The sequence below is a fragment of the Arvicanthis niloticus genome, chromosome 24 (assembly GCF_011762505.2).
Source record: "Arvicanthis niloticus isolate mArvNil1 chromosome 24, mArvNil1.pat.X, whole genome shotgun sequence".
NCBI classification, from domain to species: domain Eukaryota; kingdom Metazoa; phylum Chordata; class Mammalia; order Rodentia; family Muridae; genus Arvicanthis; species Arvicanthis niloticus.
The window spans coordinates 10,892,351-10,909,707 of NC_133432.1; the positions used below are offsets into that span (position 1 = coordinate 10,892,351).

The 17,357-nt window shown below is 54.6% G+C and overlaps 1 protein-coding gene across 1 annotated transcript in view; it reads left to right on the forward strand.

The window, feature by feature from the left end:
• Rbm19 (RNA binding motif protein 19) overlaps window positions 1-17,357 on the forward strand; it is an 85,972-nt gene that overhangs the window by 47,146 nt on the left and 21,469 nt on the right. The window contains exon 22 of the mRNA XM_076922621.1: window positions 13,078-13,183. Within this exon, the coding sequence (XP_076778736.1) occupies window positions 13,078-13,183 (106 nt within the window). The remainder of the gene's footprint in view (window positions 1-13,077; window positions 13,184-17,357) is intronic.

The following is a 17,357-nucleotide window of genomic DNA, read 5'->3' on the forward strand; positions in this document are numbered from 1 at the left end:
CATAGGCTGATGGGACAAGTGCCTCCTCCTCCTGCTACAGAGTGGGTTTGTGGCCTCCATGCACCACCTCGGCACTGTCACTGGTTCAGAGAACATGCAGCCTTTGCAAGTTGTTTTGTTTTGTTTTGTTTTGTTTTGTGAAATGGTCTGATTGAGTATCCCAGGTTTGTCTCAGACTCAGCAGTCTTGCCTCCGCCTCCCCCATTATAGGCTGAGGCCACCATTCCCAGCTAAGGAGAGCTGTCCATTGAACCGTTTGTTCATGAGTTCATTCACACATCAGCTTCACTGTCTGCCATTGTGAGCTGCACACATCAGACAGATTCTTACATTTAATAGTTAACAGAGAGTGGGGGGAGACTCTTGTGTAGAGGCAGAGGCCTGCCCTCTACCTGGCCCCCCCTCCCAGTTGGGCTAGACCCTCCTAGCCTGGCTTGAGTAGCCACTCTTCACAGAAGTTATCGGCACCACATCTGGTCTATGCAGAACTTCTGTCTCATGGGAGCTCCGATCTAGCCAGAGAAACCAAATCTGGTTTTAATTATCTTTCATCCTGTCCCATGAGGGTGTGGAAAGCTTTGGTTATGTCCCTCTGACAACACCCGCCCAGCCCCCCACAAGGTGCATGTCACCACAGACCTGCCAAGAGAACCTCGTCATCCCCAGCTGTGGTCATGGGAGGGTGATACAGGCACCCTTGGCCCAACCTACTCCTGTGCCAGGAGCCTAACACAGCTCCACTTCGTACCTCTCCGTAGCCATGGCCTCTTCCCCACCTTGCCACCTCTGAGAAAAGTGCTGCTCACCCGCTGGTGAGGTGAACACTAATGGCCACAAGGTCCTCCCCCTTCTCTGTTGACTCCCAAGTTTCCCACACTCAATCCTGCCTGGCCCTGGTTGAATTTTTTTTTTTTTTTTAAAGCATTACCTCCTTGCCATCTCTACCCAGATCCCTTGGCTCTCAGCCACTGATGGGCCACACAGTTGCCCCTCTGCTTTTCCTGTGGGATTAAATGGAGTCCTGTGTCGGTTTGTTTGGCCCCAAATAAATGGTGCAGCTCACAGATTCATCTCCTGCCCTCCCTCCCCCTCTCTCAAAACTTAGCAGCTGTCGCACACGCCGTTGTTTATTATTGTTTTCTTTCCCAGACTTTTAAAAATAACAGTTGTCCCAGCCTGGGCGAGTTGCCCTCCCCGCATGCTGGCAGGCGTGCTGCCATGAATCAGTGCTGCTCCCTGCCTTCCGTCTCCCTCGCCCGCCATCTCCTGTGCCTCTGGGAAGCCTCCAAGGCCTTCCTTCCAGCTTGCTCTCCAGACACTGCTTCTGTCAGCGCCTGTGGTAGCATCTCTACTCCTGGCCTCGGGCTTGGCAGTGACTAGATGCTTCCTCAGATGCTGAAGGAGCACACTACAGGCTGAACCCTATTGGTCTGGAAAAGTGGTCACCAACCTGGTATACCCCAGACTTCCTACCAAGGCTTCCTCACAACCCTGATCAGGGCTGGGTGGGTTTTGGAGCCTTGCAGTGGCATGAGGTGGGGTTCTGGAGCCTTGCAGTGGCATGGGGTGGGGATCTGGAGCCTTGCAGTGGCATGGGGTGGGGTTCTGGAGCCTTGCAGTGGCATGGGGTGGGGATCTGGAGCCTTGCAGTGGCATGGGGTGGGGTTCTGGAGCCTTGCAGTGGCATGGGGTGGGGTTCTGGAGCCTTGCAGTGGCATGGGGTGGGGTTCTGGAGCCTTGCAGTGGCATGGGGTGGGGTTCTGGAGCCTTGCAGTGGCATGGGGTGGGGATCTGGATCCTTGCAGTGGCATGGGGTGGGGTTCTGGAGCCTTGCAGTGGCATGGGGTGGGGTTCTGGAGCCTTGCAGTGGCATGGGGTGGGGTTCTGGAGTCTTGCAGTGGCATGGGGTGGGGTTCTGGAGTCTTGCAGTGGCATGGGGTGGGGATCTGGAGCCTTGCAGTGGCATGGGGTGGGGTTCTGGAGCATTTCTCCTAGTGTCAATTGTCAGAAGTGTCCAGAAGGCTAGAGCTTCTCCGTGCTGTCCTTCAGAGCAGTTCAATCCCTTCTTCCACTTCCTCCTTGGCCCAAGGGCTTCCCAGGGTCCCAGCTACTCAGGAGCTGTTCAAGGGCACAATGTAGCAACTGTGTCTAGAGATGGGGCAGGGGGATTCGGCGAGGTGAAGTAGGAAGTCAGGGACTTCACAACAAGACCTCAGGCAGGATCACCATGCCTGCCCCAGAGGATCACTCTGGCCGTGGTGGGTGAGGGAGACACACAAAGTGGAGAAGCCAGGGAAAGCCAAGCATATGCTAGCGTGTGGCTCACTCAGCTGTCAGCATATGCTCTGTACAGGAGGTGCCAAGTGCCATTGGTGCGGTCCAGCCATCAGCATCCAGGGAGACACAGCGTCAATGGATAGAAGAGAGGCTTCCTGGAGCGCAGTCAGAGCACAGAGGAAAGAACTAAGCTGGGGACCAGCAGATGCCAGCCCCTTGCACATGCTCACTGAGGCCACTCCGAGGTCATAGCCCACCCTATACTCTGCTTCCGTAGCTGCCTAGTGACCAGGGTTAAAGGTCCTTTCCTGCGTTTGCTCAGAAAGTCTCCACATGAATGGCAAGCGTCTGGCCAGGGGACTCCAGGGGCCAGTACTCCTGCAGGCATGCCCAGTTCAGCTTGTCACTCAAGGCTCGGGAACAGGAGAGGTATCCACAGTCTCAGCCTTCAGGAGAGACTGTCCTGTACTCTGACCTGTAGCCTCCCTGCAAGTCCCTGGAATACCCAGGTTGTACAGTGCAGTGCAGCCACCGCCTCTGTACCACACAGCCGCCATGGTTTTCCAGTGTTTTAATAAAGTTTTATCAACAGCCAGCCACGTCTGTCCACTGGCTGCTTTCCAGGTATAGGGAGAGCCAAGTAGTCACACCACCAAAGGCAGTTATGATCCGACCTTTACAGAAAATGTGTGTGCACCCCACCGTAACAGTGGCTAGGCTACCAGCTGTCACTTTCTAAAGCCGTTTGGAATCTGCCATTGCTAACCCCGTGCCCTTGTCAGCCGCTCTGGAAGAAGGGGAGGGAGGGTCCAACTGGGCATCAGTCTCTCCTTCTGGAGACTCTGGGTTCTAGATGAAGGAAGGAAGGCTGCCACCCTGTGCAACTGTGGGAATCAGGCCACAGTGACAGGACGTTAATGTCTTCTCCACCCTTTGCACAGTCTCAATCTTGGCCTGGCTCAGCGTCATTGTGTCCCCTAAAGGTTCTGCTTTCCTGCAGCATGGGGGTGGGGGAGGGGCATGAGAATTCTTTTCCTAGAAACAATGTCAGGAGGCCATCAAGATCCTTCTGAGTCTCGGGGTACATCACTTTGTACCCCTGCAGAGAAGGCAGCACCCGGTAGCCACACCTCAGCCATGCTTCTTCCTCAGTGCCAGATGGTGGTGGTGAAGGTGACCTGGCCATCTAGTATTCTCTGTGGGGCATCTTCTACCTGCCCAGGAGACCTGCCTCTCTCCTTTCCCCTTCCTATCATCCTGGTCACCATCCTTGGTCAGGGTCCAGTTGCTGGAAGGCTCCTTTGCCCTTTACTTGACTTTAGGATAGACAATCAGTAGTTCTGGAGACCAGTGTAGGACCAGTTGCAGCCGTCATGTTTGAGTTTATGTTGGAGTGGACCCCCAGAGTGACTGACAGGGCGTGGCAGAGCCTTTGTGTGTGAGAAGGAATGGAAGGAAGGCAGGGAACTGATAGAAGTCCAGGTGCTCGGTGGGGTGACCAGCCACAGCCCACTGTGATCTGCTCCAAGCAGGTGTGAGCAGGTAGGGCCGTGCCTGCATTCTAGGGAACAGGCCTGAGGAAAGAGTATCTTTCTGCTGGGTTGGCCTGTGAGTCCCAGCCCTGTTCTTCTCATGGTCCCCTCTCCCCACTCCTTACCATGGCTCCCAGAGCCTGCTCCTCATGAAGACCCCAAGACAGTTTAACTCAGTAATGGTGCTCTCATCCTCGGGGTCACTCTAACCGAGCAGGATGGGAGATGGCAGAGCAGCGTAGAGCAGGTCCCACACAGCCATACACACATCTGGAACACCTGGATCTATGAGGTTTCTCCAGTTGGGGTAGAAATAACAGTCAAAATAAAACAAACAAAGGAAAAGCAAACCCTTGCTGGTTTCAGGCAGCAAGGAAGGCCTGGTCTCCTTGTCATCATCTCTTCTTCCTCCTCCTCTTCCTCCTCTTTTTTTACCCACTGTCTCTTTAAACATCTGTCCTCCCTTTCTGTCCCTTCCTGTCTTGTGGATAATGACAACAGAGGGTGTTGAACTGGCTCTGGGCGTCCACCTCTGGCCGCCGCATGCTTGTAACGATTTCATTAACCTAAATTATCCACTTTATTTTCTGGTAATGGGATTAGCCGTTCTCCAGGCAGTTGAAGACCAGAGGGGGAGAGGGCCCGTGTGTTCCATTACTGCACCAGGCGGAGGGCGGGACTGACTGAATACACCCTGGGCTAGTGAGGGTTCCTTCCCGACCCTCTCACTAGAAGAGGGACCTGGATCAGGATGGGCTCGTGTGGCTTAGGGAAAGCAGAGTGTGGGGCCACCTTCATGGTGACTTGTCCACAGTGTCTTTTAACATTGGTGGGACCCGTGCCAAGATGCAGACCTGCCTGTGTCAGAGTGTCAGGAGTGACTAAGTACCATCTGCTGTCTCAGCCCTGCTGGGTGGGCGCTTCCGGTTCCCAGGGGGCCTCACTTGGTGCCAGCCCAGACACTTCACCAGATGTGGGTCTAGTAACCATAGCCCTCATTGTTCAGTTCCTCAGAGATGAACCAAGCCTCAGAAACATGACATCAGGTGCAGGGCTGGGACATGATTCCAGATCTCCCCCTGAGACATAGTCGCTTCTCACATCAAAATGGGACCCTCTACAGAGGGACGCCAGAGTTGTCACCTGAGTGTCAGGACCAGCCTTCCTCAGTCTCACCTGTGCCTGAGCTGACGGAATAGAGGCCCTCTCTTGTCTACCCCAGCATCCCGTGTCTGTGTCATCTTTGTCCTGGGAGATGCCCCTGGTGTTTGGCCCAGAGGTGCCAGTGACTAGAACCCGAGGCCTCACACATGCTTAGGTGTTCAGGGGTTGTATGCCCAGCCTTCTTATCACTTCTCACTACGTTGTGCCAGCTGGCCTTAGACTCACTCACTCAGTAGCTCAGGCTAGCCTTAGATGGCCTGTAGCCCAGGGTGTCCTGGAACTGGGAGTTCTCCTCCTGCTTCGGCTTCTGAGTATCTGGGATTGTAGGGTTGTGCTACCATGTCCTGTGTGTGTGTGTGTGTGTGTGTGTGTGTGTGTGTGTGTGTGTGTGTGTTTTAATTTGGGCAAAGAGAAAACAAAGCAGGGCTTGGTGGCTAATGCGTTTGAGAAGCACTGCCTCCGTTTACCCTTCAGACATCCTGGCTGTGTTCCTATGTTAAAGGCACAGCCTGCACCAAGACGCTGGCCACAAGCTGCTTAGACTTCACCTTTTATGCAGAACAGTGACTCGGTCCCTGCAGGACAGCTTTAACCAGCACTCACTAGTTTAGAAGGAAGTGTGCACAGCAATGAGTCCATGCAGCACCTCCATGCGAGCCCTGCCTCACCTGGTAGCCTTGTGCATTTTATCAAGTCTACTAAAGGGCTTAGGCCTCACATCCTGCCTGCCTCTCAGTGCCTTCAAGGATTGTGTAGGGCAGTATTTGGAATATATTCCATGTCCTCTGTGGCTCAAAACATAGCTGTCGGTACAGTCAGAGGAAGAGAGTCCTTTTCTGTGTAGGAGTTACAACACCCTTTACATGTTTCTAGCATGTACGTGTACATGTGTGTAGTGGTTAGAGGTTAAACCCCAGAGTCTCCCTCAGTCACTCTCCACCTTATTTTTCCATGGGGCCTTCTGAGGGGGCTGGTCGGCAGGTCTAGGGATCTGCTGGTTTCCTCCACGGGGCTGGGATTACAGAACCAGCCCTCCATTCCATCTTTTAATTGAGTTCTTGGGTCAAAACAAGTCCTCTTTGTCCGAGAGAGCAACCACAAACATCACCCAGCAGAGCTCAGCCTGCTCCAAGGGCGCAGGGAGGCGATGGCTAGGTACACGTGAGACCCACAGGATGGAAATCCACGCACTCTGTAGCACTCCCCAGAACACTGCAGTTAGCTTTAAGCCCAAAGGCAGGTGAGGGCAGCTCAGTAGATCAGCTACAGGTGGGTCTGTGACTGGGGCAGACCCTATGACCTCGTGAAGCTTGGAGTTGCCAAGAATCCCTCTTGTCTGAACAGGAACTACTGTAAGACCAAGGTGATGGGGAGGGGCGGGAACCACTGTCCTCAGAAAGAGGGCCAGCCCTAGATCAGAACTCAAACTTGGAGGCCGCGCTGGCATCCAAGGTGTTTTGCTTTGTTGACATCATTTTAATCTCTTGAACCTTGGACCGCCAGCCTCCTTTTCTAGAAGGGAAGCATGTCCCCCTTGAGGCCAAGGCTGGGCTGAGTGGACCCTCCCTGGCCTCATGGAGCTGCCTTTGACATGTGTAAGCTCCCAGTCACTCGGTAGCTTCATGCCATCCCATATGGCTGGGTCAGAAAGGTGGTGAAGGGCCCACATCTCTGACAGCCTCTTGGGGAACCTGGGGGCTGCTTGTTCAGTGAGTGACCTGGTGAAGGTGAAGCATTGGCCACTGGCTGCTCCTCACTCGGGACTCCTAGTAAATGTGTCCCACTCTGCTCATCAGCACAGCCAGGCAGTGACCCGCCCACAGTCACCTGTGAGGCCGGTCAGGCCAGGGCCGCCTTCCAGCATCCCTCCATGAGCTAAGCTCACCTGGAACTCAGCCCCAGCTTAGATTCAGAGACTCCGCTTAACCGCTCAGCCCTCATCTAGAAAATGCAGAGGCTGCGCCTGCCCGGCAAGGGCCCCGTAAAAGGCTATTGAGAGACGTTAAACGCTGCCCTCCGCTCCTCTCACTTGCTCGGAAACCAGGCCATTTTTCAGCCTTCAAGAGACAAAAATGAAAGGGAGTGTTGGCTGATGGCGACTAGGTAACCTTTTACATCGGCTCTCACCAGGCCGAAGCGCCCAGTAATTGGAAGGGCTCAGTGTAAAAGGCACTCTTAAAGAGCCAGCGAGGACAAAGAGGCAGAGACTCCATTAACCAGCCCTGGGCTATCACTTCTGCAGAGCAGGCCCAGCACACACCTGCTTACCCACACCTGATCATCAGACTCTGTGGGAGCGGACACATCCCACTGAGGTCTGAGGTGTCACACCTAGCCCAGGTCAGCTTTGGAGGGACCGCCTCTTCTATTTCCTACTAGGCAGGAAGTAGTTGAGAAGGTGTGGGGACAGTTCCATCAACAAGTTCGGGACAGGCCCCTCTCTCCTGCTGTGACTTTGTCAGCAGACTCAGAGTAGAGGCTGAGTCCCTGGAATAACTCATGGGTCACCTACATCAAGGGCAGCATCTGAAGAGACCAAACGTTCTGCCCAACCGTGTGACCACCTAAGTGGACAGTGAGTGGCCTGTGCTCCACACTCAGCACACAATGTTGATTCAGCACCTAGAGAAAGGCGGGGGTGACCCTCAGTGCTGCGCACAGCTCGTCGGACTCAGCTGGGTGTCGTGACCCTGTCGTCAGAGTATACTTTCTGTCTCTAGCTGAGGAAGGGAAGACGGATAAGCTATTCAGATGGCATCAGTCTTCATAGTGGCTTAGGGCAGAGGGGGCACTAGGGGCAGGGCAGAATTTGAACTGTGAAGATAATAGAGAGGTAGAGTTGAATGAGGAGACACCCCTGGGTCAAGGGGTTTAAAGTAATGGGACCAGCTGATGCTAAGGCCCTGGGGTTGATGCAGACTCAAAGAGAAAGCTGCTGTGAGTCCTTAACAGGCGAGAAGGGACAGGGAATGAGCTGACTAGACAACAAGGGAGGGGAAGGTCCCTCAGCATTGAGAGTGTGGATCTGGTACACAGACATGAGACCCAGGACAGATGTTGTCCCTGAATTGGCTGTGAGGTGGGTGTGGCCTTTAGCTTGTCTGCCCAGCTAGAGACCAGACAAGGTAGGCTGGACACACCCTCCTGGAGGCTTGCTGCTAAGTGACAGGGGGCCTGGCTCTCTGGCTGCCCAGTGAGACTTTCAGCCACCCGAGGACTCTAAGGGACAGGGAAGCTGTCAGAGCAGCTCGTGGCCTCACATGCGCCATGATGGGATCAGTCTGCACATCCTTGCATCTCTCTGCACCCTCCCTTAGAGCGGCATCATGGGAGCAAGTAGCAAAGTTCAGTTCGGGCCCTTGTTTGTTGAATGAGAAAGAACAACCACTTCTTCCAGCAGGGCATGGCTCCACCGGCTTCTGGCTACTTGGTAGTAGACAGAGCTGTGGATACTGTTAGCCAAGGTGCAGGCCTGGAGACCAGACACCCATCATGAACCTGATCCTGCTCCTTGTCACGTAGGGGGACCAGCCTGGGTCTCCTCCCTCTGTAAGGTAGAGTCGTCAGTGCCTTGCTCTCAAGGGCCATGTGAGTCCGTAGTCCAGGCCTTCTTGAATGCCGCAAAGCACGGAGGACTGAATGTATTGGCTGCTGCTTACAGCGCCACGATGTGTGTGCGCCTGTACGTAGCATGGTAGTTTGAGCTGGGAGTACATTTAAAGGACTGTTTCACTGCACAAAGATGCCTGCGGTTTACCCTGTCCCCAAACCACCCTTCCTCTTCCTCGTATTGCGGTGCCGCTCTCTGGGTCCCTTGGGTGGCAGCACACTCTTCACAATACCTTTAGTGCAGATGCGGAGAGGCCCTGAGAATGGATGTCCCACGTGATTCCACTCTTGGGAAGTCTGAGCTCCAAGTAGCAGTGAGGACTGCAACCCCAGGAATGGTTGGAATCAGGGTACACCACATCCACCCCTTGGTGGGGTGCACACAGGCCCACCTCCCAGCCTACCCCCACGGCCCAGGGCCAGGCTCCAGAGCGGTTATGTCGCTCAATTCTCCCCTTCCCTCTCCCTTCCTTCTCCTGAGCCCATCTTCTTGGCTAGGATTGTGTAAGTTGAGTCTGGGCTGGGGGATGCTCCCTGTATGGGGAGGGGACCCATAGGAAGGGGACACACAACTTGGCCTGTGTATGCAAACACACCTCACACCAGATATGATTGGCCCATAGGTGCCTCAACCCGCCCCACACACCTAAAGAAATCAGAACCACCCACACCAAACTCCAGTTGTCATTGAAAACCCACCGACCTGCCACCAATCCTGGTGGCGGCAGCCTGGCAGAGGAGGCGGGGCCGTGGTGCGGGAGGCGTAATTGGTGAACCCAGGGTGAATGAAATAATTGGAAAAGTGAGGTGTGAGTTTGTTAGGGAAGTGTGAGCGTGTGGGGGAGGGGAGGAGGGCTGTGTTTAAAAGCCCGCTCTGGCCTCTTTATTCACAGCTTCTGATACAGTAATTGCTATTTTGTGGTTTCTATTATCTACACAGTGGGGAGTGTGTGCAGCTCCGTCCCCAAGCATACCGGGCTGGGGATGACTCCCTAGGTGCCACAGTTTCCTCCTCCCTCCCTGGCCCCTAGTGGCCCTGACCAACCTCTCCCCACTGACCGTGGCCTTGGCTCCCAGGAGGCAGGGTTCATATAGAAGTCCCTTCAAAGGCCTCTTTTAAAAACTGGCCTCACAGACCAGGCCAGCAGATAAAAACTTTCATAATGGCTGGTATTTATATGTCTCTTATCTCCTTGGAACGAAAGGTACTTCATTGATTTTTCTTCCCTCCCCCAACCTTCTCTTTTCTCCTTAATTCTCTTTGGCTATCTCTCCTCCATCTTTGGTGTTGGCTTCCCACGAGTCCGCATTACACAAGCACCCGGAGCCAGTCTCTGGCCAGCCTTGTTCCTGAGCACCCAGGGCAGGGGCTCACCTCAGACCTGAGTCTGTCACCTTTGCCCTTTGCCCCTTGGTTTTCTCATCTGTCAACCAGAGGTGGTGACAGCGTTGACCCCAGCTACCTACATCTAGGGGTGGCAGGTCTCAGAGACCTGGGGGCCCTCCTTTGTAGCTGGGGTGACAGTAGCAACAGGAAATGACAGTGTTTCAAAGCCTCCCATTTCTTAAAGTGTCCACAGATACTAGGAAGTTCTTCCTAAGCTCTAACTCTTAACTCTTTAGCTGTTCCTTAGCCTGGCTCTTTGCCCTGTTCTTAGAAACCCCTTTTTACCGGGGTCATTTCCCTGAAGCTCCTGGGGTCTTTAGGCACATGTTCCTTGGCCATTCAATTGGCACTCTAGAAGCCCCAAACCTAGGTCATGGACTCCCCCAAAGGCCCCCAGCTCCCGTCCCCACCCCAGTTCCATGGTGGCTCCAGACTATCATGGCTTCCTCACTGCACTCTTAGATGCACGTCCACAGACCACAGCAGCCCGGCCCCTTCCGCCTCCTCACCCGCTTCTTTCTCCACCTTTTAATTATTTTCCTCGCTTCCTCCGGCCCCTCAGCTGCTTACCATGCACCGAGCATCCACGGCTCACAGCACGCTATGGAGGGGAAGAATTAACCTCAGCAGCCTTCCCCCACCCCGTTCTCCTCTCCCTCTCCTCTGTCTTCTTCCCCTGTTCCCCCCACCCCAGCACAGAGCCAAGCAGAAAGAAGGTACACATGGTCCTCTCTCCCTTGCCCCCGTGATCCTGTGTGGATCACTAGGACCAGCTACCACCACACACACACCATATACCACATACACACCACACACATATGTGCTACATACAAACCACACACACACATACACACACATATACCACACACACATACACATACCACATACACACCACACACACATATACCACATACAAACCACACACACACACACACACATACCACATACACACCATACACACACACACACACACACACACTCCTACTTCACCCTGGATTTAGCCACATTTGGGAAAGGAAGAAGCCCCACCTCTGGAAGTGGCCTGTCTCTATGGGGAACAGGACAGGCTTGAACTATCCTGTGGCCGAGCAGGGACTTTACCTCCTGCTGTTTCCCACCCAGAACAGGGCTACTTCCCCTGGACAGTTTGTTTGTAAAGCAGGGTGGAAAGACTTGGGTGGTGGACTCCATAGCCCCTTTTCATAGTCTCCGCCTCTTCCAGCTGTCTCCTGCTGTTGTTCATTCTGGAAGTGGCTCTCACAGCACCTGTGCAGGGCAGGCATTGGGCTCCAAGCTGCAGGCACAGGCACAGCAAGATGAGTGTGGGTTGTTCCACTAGAAGTAACACACACACACACACACACACACACACACACACACGAAGTATCGCATGCACACATGGACTGGGTGGTTCTGGTCAGCTCACTGTGAGCAGTGGCACTGTGACAGGTGTACTGGAGATGAGGTGAGTGGGTCTGGAGAACCAGGCGTTGGCATCCTCTACTCTGTCAGACAACCAGCCTGGTTGTCCCACCCCTTCGAGCCTTCCTACATTAGATGTAAAGCCCTCAGACCTGGTCTCTCAATGTCCCCACGGGTGACGTAGCGAACCAGTGACCAATGAGCCATCTCTGTGGACCAGCCTGAGAGGGAGCCTGTGCATCCCCAGATCTCCCTGTTCCAATCAGCACCACCCATGCATGGAGACTGGGTAGAGAGAGGGACCCAAGGCCGTGTGTCGTGGGATGTGCAAGCCTTTAGGTGGCAGAATAAAGCAGGGTTTGCTGGCTGTTTGACTGTCAGGTCTCCAGGCTTCTCATCTGCCCTGCTCAGACTCCGATACCCCTCCAAATCAGCTAAGAGCCCCCTCTCAGCAAAGAATCTGGCCAGGCTCCCCTCTGCCTCTTTCCCATCCTGGGGAGGCTGGCCTTGTCGCCAGCTCTCCTCTCTGCAGCCTGTACAAGCGTGGGGATGGGGGGAGCGCCAGGGAGAGCTGGACGTGCCGATTCATTTCGAGGCTTCATAATGCTGCGTTTACACACAGTCCTGCCTTCAGAAATGGGGCCAGCAGATGCCTGCTCATGCTGCCAGGGCTGCAGGTTAACGCCCCAGAGTTAACTTATATCATTTTGTGAGTGCTTACAGCCTGCACTGTGTTCTTTACCCAATCGGTCCTTGGCCTGAAGCATCCCAAACCACAGTGTATGGCTGCATGGACCCCATGGCCACCCGAGAGTGTCGATTTTCAAATAAAAATAACACCTCTCTTCAGATGCAGAGCGCGTTGCATATTTATCAGTGGCAGTGTGCACGTACAGATTTGATAAATGGACATTACAAAGGGATTGGGAATGGGGCACGCGGCCAGGGGACCCTGAGGAATCTCACTTCCTTTGTCCTAGAGCCTTTCAAAGGTTAACTCAATGGAGAGGAGAGGGGTTGACCCCAAGGGTGGCCAGGTCACAGTTCCCTGATCAGGTTTTCTGCTCCAGAACACTGCTTGACTGGCTTAGTCGGTATCGGAAGGGAAGCTTGTGGAGGATGTGCGGCTCAAGGAGTTGTGTGTCCTCAGATCCCCGAGTACCGGGGAATCTCCAGACCCCAGGTTCTAGGCTGACAGAAGAGATTCCATGGATTGGAGTCAGTCAGCTTAGACTTAGCATATGCCTGGCCCCGGATGTGGTGGCTTGCCTAGGAAAAGTGAGGGAACCCCACTGGCTGTGTACCCAGAACCTTCACTTTCACAGTCAGCCCCTTGCCTTGGCTGGGGACTTCCTGGCCTGGTGCAGCCTGTGCAAGACTCATCCCATGAGGAAAGGACAAGTGTCCAGGTGTCCCCCAGGTGGCAGGAGAGACACCAAAAATTTCCCATCAGCACCTCCAGGCTGATGGTGCCCTCCCTCCCCGGAGTGGTGGCCAGCAGGGAGAAGAAAGCCACGCCTGCAGAGTAGAGAGGGCTGGCTGTGGGGAAGTGGGAAACCACATGAACAAACCCAGGCGTTGGGTGTTCCTGCAACCAGCAATATCTGGTAACCCACAGGGTCCAGGACCCTTGCGTCCCTCAAAGCCCTCAGTCCTTAATCTTTGATGTCTGCCTTTTGTCTCTAGCACCTTTGGGGAACTGAAGACAGTGCGCCTGCCAAAGAAGATGACAGGGACAGGCGCTCACCGGGGTTTCGGCTTTGTGGACTTCATCACCAAACAGGATGCAAAGGTGAGTGCTGCCCCCAGAGAAGTACAGAGCCCCTGAGCCGCAAGAGTGTCAGTGCCTCGTGCCTCCAGCTCTCTCCCTGATGCTGTTGATATACTCAGTTTCCTTGGAGGCAGAGCACTGGGTATGGGGTTTGGAAGGCCAGGTAGTATGAGTTAGTATGTGCATGTGTCCGTCATATATGTTCAGGGGCTTAGGTCAACCTAGTTTTCAGACTGCTCTCTAACAGGGAAAAGACCCCAGTCTAGGTGGCCATGGGGCTGGGCTTTATAGACAGTGCTATTTGAAATAGCCTGGGCAGGAATGGGAAGCATGCCCAGAAAACAGTACACGGGCTGCAGTCTGGCTCCCTCCTCGTCCCTTCACTAATGGCCAGTTCCATTCTATGCTGGTGACACCAAGGGCCACGCCTGCAGCACACACGTGCATTTGCAGATATTTCTCAAGCTATGCAGAGAAAGAGCAGAGCAGCCTTTGTCGGGGCGGTTATTTTTTGCTTGCTTATTGTGTACGTGTGTTTGGTCTGTGTGCATGAGTGTGCATGCACCTGCAAATGGAGAGATTCTCTCCTACACATAGGTGCTGGGGATTAAACCCAGGTCACCAGGCAGGCACCTCTCTCAACTGAGCCATCTTGCCATACTCCCAAAACACCCTGTCCTCTTCCCCTTGGGCTTTGAAGCAAGGCCACTGCTCTGACGTCAGGCCCAGGACAGCACAGCCAGGCTGTCATTCTGCCCGTGTTGAATCCTCGCCAACTGAGTGTAGAAACCACTCTCACAGCACCAAGTTCCAAAGGCCAGGTTGTGCAGGTTAGGACTGCTGGGCCACCCTGTACCCCCGCTGAGCGCTGCCCGCCAGCCACGGCCCTCCATTGCTTCTGCCTTCTTCCCTGGAAAACAGTGTCCAGAATTATTGCCAAGTGGCTAGGGCTCCTCCACCCCAGGGGCACCAGGGGTGGGGAGCAGCATGGGGCAGAAGGGACAGCTTGGGGCTACATAGACAGCCTGGGCATCCCACAGGCACAGGGCACTAGCCCCTAAGGCACAGCAGCCACCTACATTTTTCTGCCCCCACTTGAAGTGCCTACTTCATTGCCTAGACATTTGTCCCCTCTCCTCAGCTGGCAGCCCTTCCATTGTCACGTCGGTGACAAAAGAGGCAACACAATGCAACCACTAGGCCTTCCTTGACAGTAAGAGAAACACTGTCACTGAAGGCAGCTTGGCTTCTCGTAGTATTGCCCTGTACCTCGGTTTCCTTATCTGTGAAATGGGTTGTAGTGAAATGGGGACAGTAGTGTCCCCATTCCTGCTTTGTGACAATCTTATGAGGGCAGCTCCCTGGCACATGGCAGATGCTCAACACAATCTGATTCCCTCATCGCCATAGCCCAGGGACCCTGTGAGCCATCCATCTCTCTGCTTTCAGCTCAGTGCACAGGTCTGTGGCATCCTGTCTGCAGAGGGGCACTAGGAGACAGTGTGCACACTGGATTCCCAGACAGGACAGGGAGGGTGGGGGTAACGGGACAGCCACTGACAGTTTTATATCCAGACCCCCAGACCAGGCTGCCCTGGGAGAAGCAGAGCCCAACTCTGCCCGTGAGAAAGGTCTGTTCACCAAGGCCGACCCCAGACTTACACTCACTGTCTATGAAGTCAGCGTGGCTTCTTCCCCTTAGTGTGACCTTGGAAAAGTGACTCACCCTCCCAGTGCCTCCCCAGTCTCACCAGGCTGCTGGAGGGACAAGCTGGGGTGTGCATACATGGGCCCACTTTTCTGAGTACAGTCCTCAGTCCGCAGACCAGAGCCCATGTTCCTCCTAACCCATGTCAGCCCCTCAGCAGTGACTTTTGGAGGTGGCAGCTTCTCCCTCCATCCCTTTCCGTTCTTGGCTCCTGGAAGAGAAAGGGCAGCTGAGGATAGTGAGGGCTCCGCCCACAGCCCTAGAGACTGGCTGTGCCCTCCGCTCCCCAGGTGCTATTTCTGGCCTCTCCATCCCTGCTGCAGTACCCTGCCCTGCCCCCCACCCCCACCAGGACTCATGCCCTTTTTGCCCACTGTGCCAGTAAACTCATCTTGATGGCAGTGGGGTGAGCTGTGACCCATTTCACAGTGATCCCTGGCTCTTGCTGTTTCGTGGGCAGCTCTGTCTCCTCCACTCTCCTGGGTCTGTCTGCAGAGCCTGGTTGACTCCAGAGCGGCAGTATGAGTTCTTTTCACCTGCCATATATCATGCACCCTGCACATAGTGTGGCCACACTCTGAACATGGAGTCATTCTCTAGCTATGGCTTGGGGCTTGGGGTTACCCTGCAGTGGAAGAAGAATGGAGCCCGACCAAGCTGGAAAGGGCCCTCGGGCCCCTACCTCTTGGAATGTATTCTCCCGAGCCTCCTTTTACACTTGATGTTTTAGAGAAGAGAGGTCCCTTTAGAAACCCCCGGGTCTCTCGACGGTCTCTGGTCCTCTTGAGTGCATTCTCCCTTCTTGGTGCTGTTCCATATGGAGGGAGCAGCTGGTCAGTGGGCGCCTGCAACCTTGGACACTAGGAGACCTCCCCAAGGCATCCTCAGACATAGAAGACAGTACAACAGCCACTGGGGCTGAGGCAGGAGATTGCTTGCTCAGTGGAAGACTGTGAAGCCAGAGGCCCAGAGGGGCCAGCAACCAGCCCCCACTTCACCTCACCCTGCCACACCTCAACTCCTGGTATCAGGCTCTGGCCCCACGGTGTAAGAGGCGTGGTGTAGCCTTCCACACAGACACACTGACCCAGAACAAGTGCTCACTCCTCATCCCATTCTCTCCCCAGGCCTCACCCTGTCCCTCACACATTCTCAGTGACCCTGACTCTCAGTCAAGTGCATAACAACACTGGGGAGCAAAGCCAGCCGGAGGCTCCATGGTGGCCACATGGGTGAACCCAGGCTCCCAAGTGATAGGCAGGGCTCCTGCGAGTACGCCGCTAAACAAGCGACATGTCTACTGTGGGCGCATTGCCTGTCCCAGGCCAGTGCACCATGATTACTGGAGATTAGCACAAAACCTCCCTCTTTTGACCTTACCCATCTGCACAGCCCCAGAACCCTGCCCCTGGTTGGCACTGACTTGCTCAGGCAAATGGGAGAAGGGACTAGGCTACCTGGATGGACGAGCAGGTGAATTCTCCCTGTCTAGGAGGTTTGATGGCTCCTAGTATGCTAGGCAGCAAAGATCGGTGCTGCTGTAGGTGCCGGTGTTACCTCAGCCTCCCGGTTCTCAGGGAACCTAGCACTGCATAAGAGGGACATGTCTGTCAGCTAGGAGACTAGCGCGGCCAGGAGTTAAGCTAGCACACACCCTACCTACCTGTGGGGTCATCCTGGGCTGCCTTGCCTGTGAGCCATCCATCCCCCGTCTTGAAGACACCACTTGGCTCAGCGTTATACAGGCAAGCTTCTTTCTCCCGTCATGCACGCATTGGTTTACCAAAGTGCTGACCCACCTCCACCTAAGCCCGCCCCTCACACACAGTCCTGCTACCTAGCTGCAGCATTTTACCATGGAAAATGGGCTCCCTGGGTAGAGACACACAGAGGCCAAGAGGTCCCATAAAGACAGCTCTTGGGAGAAGCCCCCATACCCCCCACCACAAAAAGCAGCTGCCTTCTTCAGTGCTGAGCCCCTTCCAGCCCACCCCAGCTCACCATGCCGCTCCCCGCCTGGACAGTCAGTGAGAAGTCCTGGGCCCGTGGATTTGGCCCTCATTGGCTAAGAAATCTCCAATAGGCACTGGGTTTCCATTCAGGCCCCACTTTACTCTCCCTACCTAGCCCAGGCTGGCCCTGGAGGAAGGAGGAAAGGGGTACCGGGAATGGGGAGGGAGGAGCAGACAGAACCCCGGAAACCAGAATATTAATTGTTCCCCACACGAGGTGCCTTTAATTCTCCCTCCCGAGCCACGCTTCTTTATACTTTTGTGGTTGCAGCTGTTTTAGCTACCAACACTGTTGTTTTAAAAGGCCTATTTTCACATAGAATGTTATCCAATTAGCGGAGCAATGTGTTGGCTTAAATAAACACTCGGGGGGAGCCGGCAGCCGGAGATGCGGTGGTGGCTGGCATTGGCAGGCAGAGCTCCGCTGTGATAAACAACCACAGCTTTAATTGTAGGGTCGCAGGCATCTCCTTCC